The 15,751-nt window shown below is 49.9% G+C and overlaps 2 protein-coding genes across 9 annotated transcripts in view; both read left to right on the forward strand.

Moving 5' to 3' along the window:
- Nucleotides 1-15,751, forward strand: part of LOC137306239 (scavenger receptor cysteine-rich type 1 protein M130-like) — a 55,387-nt gene that overhangs the window by 35,164 nt on the left and 4,472 nt on the right. For 3 of the 7 annotated variants that reach the window (XM_067975371.1, XM_067975372.1, XM_067975370.1), the window contains exons 10-18: nt 1,329-1,418; nt 2,793-2,825; nt 5,145-5,231; nt 5,337-5,396; nt 6,693-6,770; nt 8,230-8,304; nt 11,067-11,171; nt 13,614-13,718; nt 14,917-15,021. In XM_067975371.1, coding sequence (XP_067831472.1) covers nt 1,329-1,418; nt 2,793-2,825; nt 5,145-5,231; nt 5,337-5,396; nt 6,693-6,770; nt 8,230-8,304; nt 11,067-11,171; nt 13,614-13,718; nt 14,917-15,021 — 738 coding nt within the window. The remainder of the gene's footprint in view (nt 1-1,328; nt 1,419-2,792; nt 2,826-5,144; nt 5,232-5,336; nt 5,397-6,692; nt 6,771-8,229; nt 8,305-11,066; nt 11,172-13,613; nt 13,719-14,916; nt 15,022-15,751) is intronic. The other 4 variants (XM_067975376.1, XM_067975374.1, XM_067975373.1 and 1 more) reach the window with 4 other exon arrangements.
- The window catches only part of LOC137306238 (von Willebrand factor A domain-containing protein 7-like), a 141,658-nt gene that overhangs the window by 23,374 nt on the left and 102,533 nt on the right, over nt 1-15,751 (forward strand). The window lies entirely within an intron of this gene.

Raw genomic sequence — 15,751 nt, forward strand, 5'->3', positions numbered from 1 at the left:
TTTGAACTCACAATCTCGGGATTACCGGTCCAGTAATATAAACACCACGCAAAAGCAGGAGGAAATCAGCCGAGGGTCCACCTCCTTGTCATCACCCAGGGACCCCTGCCCGGGGATATTTTACACCAATAACCAACTCTTCGATGAGCTGGGTGGACAGGGAGAGTTGGGCGCCATTTATCTTTCTGATTTGAGCACCAATTGATTGTGCAGATTTCAACGGCATTTGAATCACTGTTTGTTGGTGAGAAATAAAAGTTTGCACGAAGGCAATGCCCCTCTAAATCTAACCAACGAACGCAGGAACAGGAGGAGACCATTCAGCCCCTCGAGCCTGTTCCGCCACTCACTGTGATCGTGGCTGCTCTGTCTCCAAACCCCATCCCCCCGCCTTGTCTCCATATCCCTTTCCGAGCAAAACTCTCGCTATCTCTCAGATTTAAAATGATTATTCGAGCTGCCATCTGGTGCTTTCTGTGAGAGAGAGTTCCGCACTTTTACCACCCTTTGCGTGAAGAAGTGTTTCCGAGCTTCTCTCTCGAACGGCCAGGTTCTGATTTTAAGGTTCTGTCTCCTTGTCCTGCACTCCCCCCACTGACGGAAAAAGTTTCTCTCCATCCACCCTATCGATTCCTTTCAAAACCCTAAAGGCCTCAATCAAGTCCCCCCTTAACCTTCTACAATCCGGATAACACAAACCTGCTTTGTGTAATCTCTCCTCATAATTTAACCCTTGGAGCCCTGGTGACATTCTGGTGAATCTGCGCTGCACGATTGGCCGAATGGCCTCCTCCTGTGCTGTACGGTTCCATGAATTCACCTTGAGCGGAGGCAACGGTCACAGACACTGAGATTGCAAAGCACTTTATTCGATTGCAAAGGGCAATAAGCAACAGATCGAGACAGTACTCACAACCGTGGAATTATGGTTCAGAAGGCGAGTTGATTGAACTGTCTGTTCTGGAGGAGAGCCCGAGAGTGTCCACCGAAGCGATTTTTGCCTCTCTCAACTACACCGCAGTTCGTTCTTTTATACGGTTTTGAGGCGAATCCGACATACGCTCAATAAGGAGATTTTTCTTTCTCCGACTGCCATTAAAGGGAGGGGGTCGTCTCTGTATTGCAGTGTTCGAAGTCCTGACCTTATTCTGTTCTACTTCTGTTCCCTGCCTTTATTTCTTTTATCAACAGACAAAAGTCGACGGTTTGTGTTTATCTGAACAGGCCGGAGTTTGCTTTTTCTTTTGCCTTCCACAAGTCCAAAGTTAGGTAACTTTTACCAAAGATTCTGAACCTTACCGGAACTATTCTCTTGATCTGCATTTCAGAAGCTACCAACTCCAGTGCATCGATCAACAAGATTGATTATTACGTGGACTCAGATGGAGAACTTGTTGACGACGTCCCTGGTCTCCCGGGTAAGTGTTAGTTTTACGGGTAATCTTACGAGGCTCTGCTGGTTGGTAAAGATCTCATTAGGTGTCGAACGCAAGTTGAAGGATCCAGATCAGAGTATCAGGCTTGATTGGCACCCCATCCACCACCCGAAACATTCACTCCCTTCACCACCGGCGCACAGTGGCTGCAGTGTGTACCATCCACAGGATGCACTGCAGCAACTCGCCAAGGCTTCTTCGACAGCACCTCCCAAACCCGCGACCTCTACCACCTAGAAGGACAAGGGCAGCAGGTACATGGGAACAACACCACCTGCACGTTCCCCTCCAAGTCACACACCATCCCGACTTGGAAATATATCGCCGTTCCTTCATCGTCGCTGGGTCAAAATCCTGGAACTCCCTTCCTAACAGCACTGTGGGAGAACCGTCACCACACGGACTGCAGCGGTTCAAGAAGGCGGCTCACCACCACCTTCTCAAGGGCAATTAGGGATGGGCAATAAATGCCGGCCTCGCCAGCGACACCCACATCCCCAGAATGAGTTTTTAAAAGAATTAAAGAAACAATGAACGAACTCCCATTTCTATCGTGCCTTTCACGACCTCAGGACGTCCCAAACTGCTTTACAGCCAATGAAGTACTTTTTTGAAGTGTGGTCACTGTTGTAATGTAGGAAACGCGGCAGCCGATTTGCGCACAGCAAGATCCCACAAACAGCGATGTGATAAATGACCCGATCATCTGGTTTTTTTTAGTGATGTTGGTTGAGGGATAAATATCGGCCCCAGGACACCGGGGAGAACTCCCCCCTGCTCGTTTTCCAAATAGTGGCCGTGGGATCTTTTCACCCACGTCCTTCAGTTTCATTCTTTCACTGAATGTTTCAGTGATGATGAAGGCTGAGGGGTGACCTGATAGAGATCTTTAAGATTATGAAAGGGTTTCGATAGGGTAGACGTAGAGAAGATGTTTCCACTTGTGGGGGAGACCAGAACTAGGGGGCCATGAATCTAAGATAGTCACTAATAAATCCAATAGGGAATTCAGGAGAAACTTCTTTACCCAGAGAGTGGTGAGAATGTGGAACTCGCTCCCACAAGGAGTAGTTGAGGTGAATAGTATAGATGGATTTAAGGGGAAGCTGGATAAACACATGAGGGAGAAAGGAATAGAAGGATATGGTGATAGGGTGAGATGGAGTAGGGAGGGAGGAGGCTCGTGTGGAGCATAAACACCGGGATAGACCAGTTGGGCCGAATGGCCTGTTTCCGTGCTGTATTTTCCATGTAACTCGATGTAAACGGCCTCGAGACTCGATCAGATTTCCTTTTACGAATTCGTACTGAGTAAATTATTTCTGTGGGTTGAAATGTTCTCATTTAATTTTACAGCAAATTACGATGATGTGGCAAGTGATGACAAAGGTGAGTGTGAAATCAACCCAGGGAAACATTTTCGAAAGGGATTAATGGAGAGAGAGAGAGAGTTACATGGGGATTAATGGAGAGAGAGAGAGAGAGAGAGAGTTACATGGGGATTAATGGAGAGAGAGAGAGAGAGTTACATGGGGATTAATGGAGAGAGAGAGAGAGAGTTACATGGGGATTAATGGAGAGAGAGAGAGTTATATGGGGATTAATGGAGAGAGAGAGAGTTACATGGGGATTAATGGAGAGAGAGAGTTACATGGAGATTAATGGAGAGAGAGAGAGAGAGTTACATGGGGATTAATGGAGAGAGAGAGTTACATGGGGATTAATGGAGAGAGAGAGAGAGTTACATGGGGATTAATGGAGTGAGAGAGATACATGGGGATTAATGGAGAGAGAGAGAGAGTTACATGGGGATTAATGGAGAGAGAGAGAGTTACATGGGGATTAATGGAGAGAGAGAGAGAGAGTTACATGGGGATTAATGGAGAGAGAGAGAGTTACATGGGGATTAATGGAGAGAGAGAGGGAGAGAGTTACATGGGGATTAATGGTGAGAGAGAGAGAGTTACATGGGGATTAATAGAGAGAGAGAGAGAGAGAGTTACAAGGGGATTAATGGAGAGAGAGAGAGAGTTACATGGGGATTAATGGAGAGAGAGAGAGAGTTACATGGGGATTAATGGAGGGAGAGAGAGAGAGTTACATGGGGATTAATGGAGAGAGAGAGAGTTACATGGGGATTAATGGAGAGAAAGAGAGAGAGTTACATGGGGATTAATGGAGAGAGAGAGAGTTACATGGGGATTAATGGAGAGAGAGAGAGAGTTACATGGGGATTAATGGAGAGAGAGAGTTACATGGGGATTAATGGAGAGAGAGAGAGAGAGTTACATGGGGATTAATGGAGAGAGAGAGAGTTACATGGGGATTAATGGAGAGAGAGAGGGAGAGAGTTACATGGGGATTAATGGTGAGAGAGAGAGAGAGAGTTACATGGGGATTAATAGAGAGAGAGAGAGAGAGGGAGTTACATGGGGATTAATAGACAGAGAGAGAGAGAGAGAGAGTTACATGGGGATTAATGGAGAGAGAGCGAGAGAGTTACATGGGGATTAATGGAGAGAGAGAGAGAGTTACATGGGGATTAATGGAGAGAGAGAGAGTTACATGGGGATTAATGGAGAGAGAGAGAGTTACATGGGGATTAATGGAGAGAAAGAGAGAGAGTTACATGGGGATTAATGGAGAGAGAGAGAGTTACATGGGGATTAATGGAGAGAGAGAGAGAGTTACATGGGGATTAATGGAGAGAGAGAGTTACATGAGGTTTAATGGAGAGAGGGAGAGAGAGTTACATGGGGATTAATAGAGAGAGAGAGAGACAGTTACATGGGGATTAATGGAGAGAGAGAGAGAGTTACGTGGGGATTAATGGAGAGAGAGAGAGAGAGTTACATGGGGATTAATGGAGAGAGAGAGAGAGAGTTACATGGGGATTAATGGAGAGAGAGAGAGAGAGTTACATGAGGATTAATGGAGAAAGAGAGAGTTACGTGGGGATTAATGGAGAGAGAGAGAGAGAGTTACATGAGGATTAATGGAGAGAGAGAGAGTTACATGGGGATTAATGGAGAGAGAGAGAGTTACATGAGGATTAATGGAGAGAGAGAGAGTTACATGGGGATTAATGGAGAGAGAGAGAGAGAGTTACATGGGGATTAATGGAGAGAGAGAGAGTTACATGAGGATTAATGGAGTGAGAGAGTTACATGGGGATTAATGGAGAGAGAAAGAGAGAGTTACATGGGGATTAATGGAGAGAGAGAGTTACATGGGGATTAATGGAGAGAGAGAGAGTTACATGAGGATTAATGGAGAGAGAGAGAGTTACATGGGGATTAATGGAGAGAGAGAGAGTTACATGAGGATTAATGGAGAGAGAGAGAGTTACATGAGGATTAATGGAGAGAGAGAGAGTTACATGGGGATTAATGGAGAGAGAGAGAGTTACATGAGGATTAATGGAGTGAGAGAGTTACATGGGGATTAATGGAGAGAGAGTGAGTTACATGGGGATTAATGGAGAGAGAGAGAGTTACATGAGGATTAATGGAGAGAGAGAGTGAGTTACATGAGGATTAATGGAGTGAGAGAGTTACATGGGGATTAATGGAGAGAGAGAGAGTTACATGGGGATTAATGGAGAGGTGGAGAGTGTTCCATGGGGATTAATGGAGAGGGGAGAGAGGGAGTTCATAGCTCCCTGTAGGGACAATAGCCTAACTCCCAGTGTTATCACATTCCCTACAGGTGCCTCCGGCGAGCAGGCGGAATGCTATGACGATGTCGATGGTAAAGGGAAGATGTCAGACTATATTGAGCTGGCGGAGCTGGGAGGTGAGACTGATACCTGAGCGGGTCTGTGTTGGAGATTGTGTCGGGGGCGGGTCCAATAATTCCACTGACCAACACGAGAACGCTGTACCCTTTGTCTGCCTGCAGGAGGCGCGAAGGAGTACTACGATGACGTGGATGTGACGGATGAGCTGGGGGCTACAGCAGGTAATGAGTGACCCTTCGTTCATTCACGAAAAGCTACTGGGTTTTGAAATGGAATGGGTGGCACAAGGAACCCTGACCTGTCACCTCTACTCTACCGGCATTGTGAGCTTGACGGAGATTAACACCTGTGACGTACATTTGTTGTATTTAACGTAAGGCATTTGATCCGGGTTTAATCAACCCCATCTCCTTTCAAGGCGGGACCGGAAATGGTCATGTGTCAGTCTCGATCCAGGTCTTGGTGAGAAGGGCCCGTTACCGGTCCAAACTCCGAATAAATTGTCAGTCTCCCAGAGAGTTGGTGTGAGAAATGGAAAAATCTAACACAGGGCGAGTCTAGAGGGAGCTTCACCCTGTATCTAACCCTGTACCGACCCTGGGAGTGTTTGATGGGACAGTGTAGAGGGAGCTTCACCCTGTATCTAACCCTGTACCTGCCCTGGGAGTGTTTGACGGGACAGTGTAGAGGGAGCTTTACTCTGTATCTAACCCTGTACCTACCCTGGGAGTGTTTGATGGGACAGTGTAGAGGGAGCTTTACTCTGTATCTAACCCGTGCTGTACCTGCCCTGGGAGTGTTTGATGGGACAGTGTAGAGGGAGCTTTACTCTGTATCTAACCCTGTACCTGCCCTGGGAGTGTTTGATGGGACAGTGTAGAGGAAGCTTTACTCTGTATCTAACCCTGTACCTGCCCTGGGAGTGTTTGACGGGACAGTGTAGAGGGAGCTTTACTCTGTATCTAACCCGTGCTGTACCTGCCCTGGGAGTGTTTGATGGGACAGTGTAGAGGGAGCTTTACTCTGTATCTAACCCTGTACCTGCCCTGGGAGTGTTTGATGGGACAGTGTAGAGGGAGCTTTACTCTGTATCTAACCCTGTACCTGCCCTGGGAGTGTTTGATGGGACAGTGCAGAGGGAGCTTTACTCTGTATCTAACCCTGTACCTGACCCTGGGAGTGTTTGATGGGACAGTGTAGAGGGAGCTTTACTCTGTATCTAACCCTGTACCTGCCCTGGGAGTGTTTGACGGGACAGCAGCTCATTCTATTGCTGAGCCCCGGGAGTGACAGTCCCTCTCAGCCTACTCCTTCCAGACTATAAGTCCCAACTGTTCGGAGAAACCCAGTTTGAAGATGCTCCTTGAAAGTTTCGTTTACCTGGCTGACTGAGACTTTTCGTATCGCAGCTAACAGCTTATTGTGTGTTGATTGTTAAAGATCGTGTGTATTTAATAACTGGTAATTACTGAATCGCAGAGTTTCCTTTACATTTCATGGTTGGTGATGAATTGCAGGAATCAGCGGTGATCCCACAGACAAGGCGGGAAAGGATAATTACGATGATGTGGGTGATGTCACTTCACCAAGTGAAGGTTAGTTATCGAGTTTATCAGTGTCCCAGAGTGCTTCACAGGAACGTAAATCAGACAGAATTTGACACTGAGCCACATAAGGAGATATTAGGACAGGTGACCAAAAGCCTGGTCAAAGAGGGAGGTTTTAAGGAGCGTCTTAAAGGAGGAGAGAGAGAGGTGGAGAGGTTTTGGGAGGGAATTCCAGAGCTTAGGGCCCAGGCAGCTGAAGGCACGGCCGCCAATGGTGGAGCGATGGAAATCTGGGATGCGCAAGAGGCCAGAATTGGAGGAGCGCAGAGATCTCGGGGGGTTGTAGGGGCTGGAGGAGGTTACAGAGATAGGGAGGGGTGGGGGTCTGGAGGAGGTTACAGAGATAGGGAGGGGTGAGGGGCTGGAGGAGGTGACAGAGATAGGGAGGGGTGTGGGGCTGGAGGAGGTTACAGAGATAGGGAGGGAGGGGTGTGGGGCTGGAGGAGGTGACAGAGATAGGGAGGGGTGTGGGGCTGGAGGAGGTTACAGAGATAGGGAGGGAGGGGTGTGGGGCTGGAGGAGGTGACAGAGATAGGGAGGGGTGTGGGGCTGGAGGAGGTTACAGAGATAGGGAGGGGTGTGGGGCTGGAGGAGGTTACAGAGATAGCGAGGGGTGTGTGGCTGGAGGAGGTGACAGAGATAGCGAGGGGTGTGTGGCTGGAGGAGGTTACAGGGATAGGGAGGGGTGTGGGGCTGGAGGAGGTTACAGGGATAGGGAGGGGTGTGGGGCTGGAGGAGGTTACAGAGATAGGGAGGGGTGTGGGGCTGGAGGAGGTTACAGAGATAGGGAGGGGTGTGGGGCTGGAGGAGGTGACAGAGATAGGGAGGGGTGAGGGGCTGGAGGTGGTTACAGGGATAGGGAGGGGTGTGGGGCTGGAGGAGGTTACAGAGATAGGGAGGGGTGTGGGGCTGGAGGAGGTTACAGAGATAGGGAGGGGTGTGGGGCTGGAGGAGGTGACAGAGATAGGGAGGGGTGTGGGGCTGGAGGAGGTTGCAGAGATAGGGAGGGGTGTGGGGCTGGAGGAGTTTACAGAGATAGGGAGGGGTGTGGGGCTGGAGGAGGTTGCAGAGATAGGGAGGGGTGTGGGGCTGGAGGAGGTTACAGGGATAGGGAGGGGTGTGGGGCTGGAGGAGGTTGCAGAGATAGGGAGGGGTGTGGGGCTGGAGGAGGTGACAGAGATAGGGAGGGGTGTGGGGCTGGAGGAGGTTGCAGAGATAGGGAGGGGTGTGGGGCTGGAGGAGGTGACAGAGATAGGGAGGGGTGTGGGGCTGGAGGAGGTTGCAGAGATAGGGAGGGGTGTGGGGCTGGGGGAGGTTACAGAGATAGGGAGGGGCGTGGGGCTGGAGGAGGTTGCAGAGATAGGGAGGGGTGTGGGGCTGGAGGAGGTTACAGAGATAGAGACTGTACCAGGACCTGAACTGACTCCTCTCTCTTTTCCTCTCTCAGCCTCACACCCTGTCTCCCCTGAGAAGGAGGTGAAGATTAACGACGACGATGTGGATGTGATGACTGAAGCTGCAGGTACCTGGAGTTTGCCATCGGATGGAAAGCAGAGTGAGAGTAACTGCTCTCGTGCGGTGGTGGACACCGCGACGAGGAGCAGGGGCAGGGGCCTGACACAGACCCTCTCCTCCGCCTCCAAATGTCTCGTAGCGAGTTTGTGCGTGTTATTCCTGGGTAGCTGGACGCCATCCAGTGAGACCCCGGGGCATATTCCCCCTGCCCATCTCCACCCCACTGGGCACTTTCACCCGCCCCCCCGCCACCTGTCCCAAACCCACCCCTGAACAGGAGTTTCAAATGTTTTAATTGACCTCACCCAGTGCCTCAGTGATTAAATGCCCCACCCGCTGTGGTACTGAGGCTCACAGGGCAGGAAGGGCTCAGCCTGTGCTGAGTTGGGAACATAGGAACAGGAGGAGGCCATTCAGCCCCTCCAGCCTGTTATATAGGAACAGGAGGAGGCCATTCAGCCCCTCCAGCCTGTTATATAGGAACAGGAGGAGGCCATTCAGCCCCTCGAGCCTGTTCCGCCATTCAAATAGATCATGGCTGATCTGTATCTTAACTCATCAACCCGCCTTGCTTCTGTAACCCTTAATGCCCTTACCCAACAAAAATCTATCTGAGTTAGCTGATCTCAGCTGGAGCTGGGAGGTAGGGGTGACACAATTGGCCTGAACACACTGGAGTGCAGCCAGGAATCCTCTGCTAATCCAATGGCCCCTTACTGATACATCCTGTATCCTAACTCGCACCAAGTCCCGTTCACCCCTCGCCCCCTGTGCTCGCTGACTTACATTGGTTCCTGGACCGGGAATGCCTTGCTTTTAAAATTCTCATCCTCCTGTTTAAATCCCTCCTCGCCCACCTCCCTATCTCTGTAACCTCCACCAGCCCCTACGACCCTCCGAGATCTCTGCGCTCCTCCAATTCTGGCCTCTTGCGCATCTCCCGATTCCCATCGCTCCACCATTGGCGGCCGTGCCTTCAGCTGCCTGGGCCCTAAGCTCTGGAATTCCCTCCCTAAACCTCTCCGCCTCTCTCTCTCCTCCTTTAAGACGCTCCTTAAAACCTACCTCTTTGACCAAGCTTTTGGTCACCTGTCCTAATATCTCCTGATGTGGCTCGGTGTCACATTACACCCGTCACTGTCCAGCCTCGGAGGTGATGAATGACGATGGGAGCGAGGCCGTGGGGAGTGGACGTTACCCCAGAAACCGTCACCCAGCAACGGTCACTCTCTCCGAGTGAGGAGGGGAAAAATAAAGAGTTAGGCCGGGGAGTGGGAGAATGGGTCTGAGCCAAGCCTTGGAGAGGGTGCAGAGGAGATTTACCAGAATGGTCCCAGGGATGAGGGACTTCAGTTACGTGGAGAGACTGGAGAAGCTGGGATTGTTCTCCTCAGAGCAGAGAAGGTTAAGGGGAGATTTAATCGAGGTGTTCAAAATCATGAGGGGTTTTGAGAGAGTAAATAAGGAGAAACTGTTTCCAGTGGCAGGAGGGTCGGGAACCAGAGGACACAGATTTAAGGTAAAAGAACCAGAGGGGGAGATGAGGAGAATGTTTTTTTACGCAGCGAGTTGTTCTGATCTGGAATGCGCTGCCTGAAAGGGCGGTGGGAGCAGATTCAATAATAACTTTCAAAAGGGGAATTGGATAAATACTTGAAGGGAAAAATTTACAGGGGCTCTGGGGAATGAGCAGGGGGGAGTGGGACTAATTGGATAGCTCTTTCAAAGAGCCGGCACCAGCACGATGGGCCGAATGGCCTCATCCTGTACAGTACCTACTATGATACTAAGCAAATGTGCTGTAGATACAATGATAGTTTGAAAGTCGATGGGGATTGTCACTAAAACAGATTATCTTATAATTTATCACACCCAAGAAGCTCGACACCATCCAGGACAAAGCAGCCCGCTTGATTGGCACCCCATCCACCACCCTAAACATTCACTCCCTTCACCACTGGCGCACCGTGGCTGCAGTGTGTACCATCCACAGGATGCACTGCAGCAACTCGCCAAGGCTTCTTCGACAGCACCTCCCAAACCCGCGACCTCTACCACCTAGAAGGACAAGAGCAGCAGGCACATGGGAACAACACCACCTGCACGTTCCCCTCCAAGTCACACACCATCCCGACTTGGAAATATATCGGCCGTTCCTTCATCGTCGCTGGGTCAAAATCCTGGAACTCCCTTCCTAACAGCACTGTGGGAGAACCGTCACCACACGGACTTTTTTTTTTTTTTTTTATTCGTTCACGGGATGTGGGCGTCGCTGGCGAGGCCGGCATTTATTGCCCATCCCTAATTGCCCTCGAGAAGGTGGTGGTGAGCCGCCTTCTTGAACCGCTGCAGTCCGTGTGGTGACGGTTCTCCCACAGTGCAGCGGTTCAAGAAGGCGGCTCACCACCACCTTCTCAAGGGGCAATTAGGGATGGGCAATAAATGCCGGCCTCGCCAGCGACGCCCACATCCCATGAACGAATAATAAAAAAGATTCAATTATAACTTTCAAAAGGGGAATTGGATCAATTCTTGAAGGGAAAAATGTTGCAGGGCTCTGGGGAAAGAGCAGGGGGGAGTGGGACTAATTGGATAGCTCTTTCAAAGAGCCAGCACAGGCACGATGGGCCGAAATGCCACCTGCTGTAAGATGCTATGATTTTAACTAAAGGACGTGACTCCCAAAGAGTAATATTAATGAATGAGCTGGTAACTGATGTGATCTAACCAGGAACCCAGGGCATTGACTCCAGTACAATTTGTTTAAAGGGGATTACGAAAATGTTCAAACTGAAGCTAAAACAAGACTAGGGAGTTACGAGAATATCTCTTTCTGTGTCTCAGGATCGACACCGACAAGTGTACGCAAAACAGGTAAGGAACTGGTCTCAGTTGGTAATTGAGAGACGCAGTAAGTATCTCACACATATAATCAATTGCTGCTGTATCTTGTATTATTCTAATGCAACAGGTACAGCACGGGTTAGATACAGAGTAAAGCTCCCTCTGCACTGTCCCATCAAACACTCCCAGGGCAGGTTCAGGGGTTTAGATACAGAGTAAAGCTCCCTCTACACTGTCCCATCAAACACTCCCAGGGCAGGTTCAGGGGTTTAGATACAGAGTAAAGCAGGACAGCCTACGAGAATATGGCTGTCTGCACCTCGGGATCTCGGCAGACAGGCGAGTCCCCAGCAGGTACGTGACTGGTCCTGTTTGTTGGAATGAGCGATGCCGTGAGTTTCTCACTGAAACATTGAACTCCGGGTGTTGGTTTTATTTTTGCGAACTGTCGTGTAAACTGGCTTATCAAGATTGAATGTGACATGACGAGGTACGCTCCTCCAATTCTGGCCTCTTGTCCATCACCCCCTGTGCTCGCTGATCTACATTGGCTCCCAGTCCGGGAACCCGTCGATTTTAAAATCCTCATCCTCGTGTTCAAATCCCTCCTCACGCCCCCTCCCTATCTCTGTAACCTCCTCTAACCCTCCGAGATCTCTGCGCTCCTCCAATTCTGGCCTCTTGCGCGCTCCCGATTTTATTCACTCCACCATTGGCGGCCGTGCCTTCAGCTGCCTGGGCCCTAAGCTCTGGAATTCCCTCCCTAAACCTCTCCGCCTCTCTCTCCTCCTTTAAGACGCTCCTTAAAACCTACCTCTTTGACCAAGCTTTTGGTCACCTGTCCTAATATCTCCTTATGCGGCTCGGTGTCAAATTTCCACCCATCACTGTCCGATCTCGGAGGTGATGAATGACGATGGGAGTGAGGCCGTGGGGAGTGGACCTTACCCCTGAAACTATCATCGAGCAATGGTCATTCTCTGCGGGACAGGAGGGGAGGGGGAAAAGTAAAGGGATAGGCCGGGGATTGGGAGAATGTCAAGGCCTTGGAGAGGGTGCAGAGGAGATTTACCAGAATGGTCCCAGGGATGAGGGACTTCAGTTATGTGGAGAGACTGGAGAAGCTGGGATTGTTCTCCTTAGAGCAGAGAAGGTTAAGGGGGAAATTTTAATCGAGGTGTTCAAAATTATAAGAGGTTTTGATAGAGTAAATTAGGAGAAACTGTTTCCAGTGGCAGGAGGGTCAAAAAAGTAAAAGCCCATGGGATCCAAGGGAATGTGGCCAATTGGATCCAAAATTGGCTCAGTGGCAGGAAGCAAAGGGTAATGGTTGATGGGTGTTTTTGCAACTGGAAGGCTGTTTCCAGTGGGGTTCTGCAAGGCTCGGTACTGGGTCCCTTGCTTTTTCTGGTATATGTTAACGATTTGGACTTAAACGTAGGGGGCGTGATTAAGAAATGTGCGGATGACACAAAGATAGGCCGTGTGGTTGATAGTGAGGAGGAAAGCTGTAGACTGCAGGAAGATATCAATGGACTGATCAGGTGGGCAGAAAAGTGGCAAATGGAGTTCAATCCGGAGAAGTGTGAGGTAATGCATTTGGGGAGGGCAAACAAGGCAAGGGAGTACACAATAAATGGGAGGATACTGAGAGGTGTAGAGGAGGTGAGGGACCTTGGAGTGCATGTCCACAGATCCCTGAAGGTAGCAGGACAGGTAGATAAGGTGGTTAAGAAGGCATATGGGATACTTTCCTTTATTAGCCGAGGCACAGAATATAAGAGCAGGGAGGTTATGCTGGAACTGTATAAAACACTAGTTAGGTCACAGCTTGAGTACTGTGTACAGTTCTGGTCACCACATTACAGGAAGGATGTGATTGCACTAGAGAGGGTACAGAGGAGATTTACGAGGATGTTGCCGGGACTGGAGAATTTTAGCTATGGGGAAAGATTGGATAGGCTGGGGTTGTTTTCTTTGGAACAGAGGAGGCTGAGGGGAGATTTAATTGAGGTGTATAAAATTATGAGGGGCCGAGATAGAGTGGATAGGAAGGACCTATTTCCCTTAGCGGAGAGGTCAATAACCAGGGGGCATAGATTTAAAGTGATTGGTGGAAGGATTAGAGGGGAGCTGAGGAAAAAAATTTTCACCCAGAGGGTGGTGGGGGTCTGGAACTCACTGCCTGAGAGGGTGGGAGAGGCAGAAACCCTCAACTCATTAAAAAAATATCTGGTTGTGCGCCTGAAGAGCCGTAACCTACAGGGCCACGGACCAAGAGCTGGAAAGTGGGATTAGACTGAGGGCTCATTTCTCAGCAGACATGATGGGCTGAATGGCCTCCTGCTGTAAGATACTATGATTTTAACGAAAGGACGTGACTCCCAACGAGTAATATTAATGAATGAGCTGGTAACTGATGTGATCTCACCAGGAACCCAGGGCATTGACTCCAGTACAATTTGTTTAAAGGGGATTACGAAAATGTTCAAACTGAAGCTAAAACAAGACTAGGGAGTTACGAGAATATCTCTTTCTGTGTCTCAGGATCTACACCGACAAGTGTATGCAAAACAGGTAAGGAACTGGTCTCAGTTGGTAATTGAGAGACGCAGTAAGTATCTCACACATATAATCAATTGCTGCTGTTTCTTGTATTTTTCTAATGCAACAGGTACAGCACTGGTTAGATACAGAGTAAAGCTCCCTCTACACTGTCCCATCAAACACTCCCAGGGCAGGTACAAGGTTAGATACAGAGTAATGCTCCCTCTACACTGTCCCATCAAACACTCCCAGGGCAGGTACAGCACGTGTTAGATACAGAGTAAAGCTCCCTCTACACTGTCCCGTCAAACACTCCCAGGGCAGGTATAACACGGGTTAGATACAGAGTAAAGCTCCCTCTACACTGTCCCATCAAACATTCCCAGGGCAGGTACAGCACAGGTTAGATACAGAGTAAAGCTCCCTCTACACTGTCCCATCAACATTCCCAGGGCAGGTATAACACGGGTTAGATACAGAGTAAAGCTCCCTCTACACTGTCCCATCAAACACTCCCAGGGCAGATACAGCACGGGTTAGATACAGAGTAATGCTCCCTCTACACTGTCCCATCAAACACTCCCAGGGCTGGTCTACAGGGGGTTTAATGCGATGTATCATGGAATGTTTATTGATGAGAGAGAGTCTAACCACCTCCCCTTGACATTCAACGGCATTACCATCGCCGAATCCCCCACCATCAACATTCTGGGGGTCCCCATTGACCAGAAACTTAACTGGACCAGCCATATAAATACAGTGGCTACAAGAGCAGGTCAGAGGCTGGATATTCTGTGGCGAGTGACTCACTTCCTGACTCCCCAAAGCCTTTCCACCATCTACAAGGCACGAGTCAGGAGTGTGATGGAATACTCTCCACTTGCCTGGATGAGTGCAGCTCCAACAACACTCAAGAAGCTCGACACCATCCAGGACAAAGCAGCCCGCTTGATTGGCACCCCATCCACCACCCTAAACATTCACTCCCTTCACCACCGGCGCTGGGTCAAAATCCTGCAACTCCCTAACGGCACTGTGGGAGAACCTTCACCACACGGACTGCAGCGGTTCAAGAAGGCGGCTCACCACCACCTTCTCAAGGGGCAATTAGGGATGGGCAATAAATGCCGGCCTCGCCAGCGACGCCCACATCCCGTGAATGAATACAAAATATAAATGAGATACCACCGATATCCGGAACACTGACAGAAGTTCAATTTGCTTGCAGAGGATTACGATGATGTCAACACTGAGGTCCAAGGAAGCAGGACAGCCTACGAGAATATGGCTGTCTGCACCTCGGGATCTCGGCAGACAGGCGAGTCCCCAGCAGGTACGTGACTGGTCCTGTTTGTTGGAATGAGCGATGCCGTGAGTTTCTCACTGAAACATTGAACTCCGGGTGTCGGTTTTATTTTTGCAAAGTGTCGTGTAAACTGGCTTATCAAGATTGAATGTGACATGTTGAGGTACGCTCCTCCAATTCTGGCCTCTTGTCCATCACCCCCTGTGCTCGCTGACCTGCATTGGCTCCCAGTCCGGGAACCCGTCGATTTTAAAATCCTCATCCTCCTGCTCAAATCCTTCCATGGCCCTCGCCCCCCTCCCTATCTCTGTAACCTCCTCCAGCCCTACTACCCTCCGAGATCTCTGCGCACCTCCAATTCTGGCTTCTTGCACATCCCCCGATTCCCATCGCTCCACCATTGGCGGCCGTGCCTTCAGCTGCCTGGGCCCTAAGCTCTGGAATTCCCTCCCTAAACCTCTCCGCCTCTCTCTCTCCTCCTTTAAGACGCTCCTTAAAACCTACCTCTTTGACCAAGCTTTTCGTCACCTGTCCTAATACCTCCTGATGCGGCTCAGTGTCACATTTCCACCCATCACTGTCCGGTCTCGGAGGTGATGAATGACGATGGGAGCGAGGCCGTGGGGAGTGGACGTTACCCCAGAAACCGTCACCCAGCAACGGTCACTCTCTCCGAGTGAGGAGGGGAGGGGGAAAAATAAAGAGATAGGCCGGGGAGTGGGACAATGAGTCTGAGCCAAACCTTGGAGAGGGTGCA

The sequence above is a fragment of the Heptranchias perlo genome, chromosome 42, assembly GCF_035084215.1.
Source record: "Heptranchias perlo isolate sHepPer1 chromosome 42, sHepPer1.hap1, whole genome shotgun sequence".
NCBI lineage: Eukaryota > Metazoa > Chordata > Chondrichthyes > Hexanchiformes > Hexanchidae > Heptranchias > Heptranchias perlo.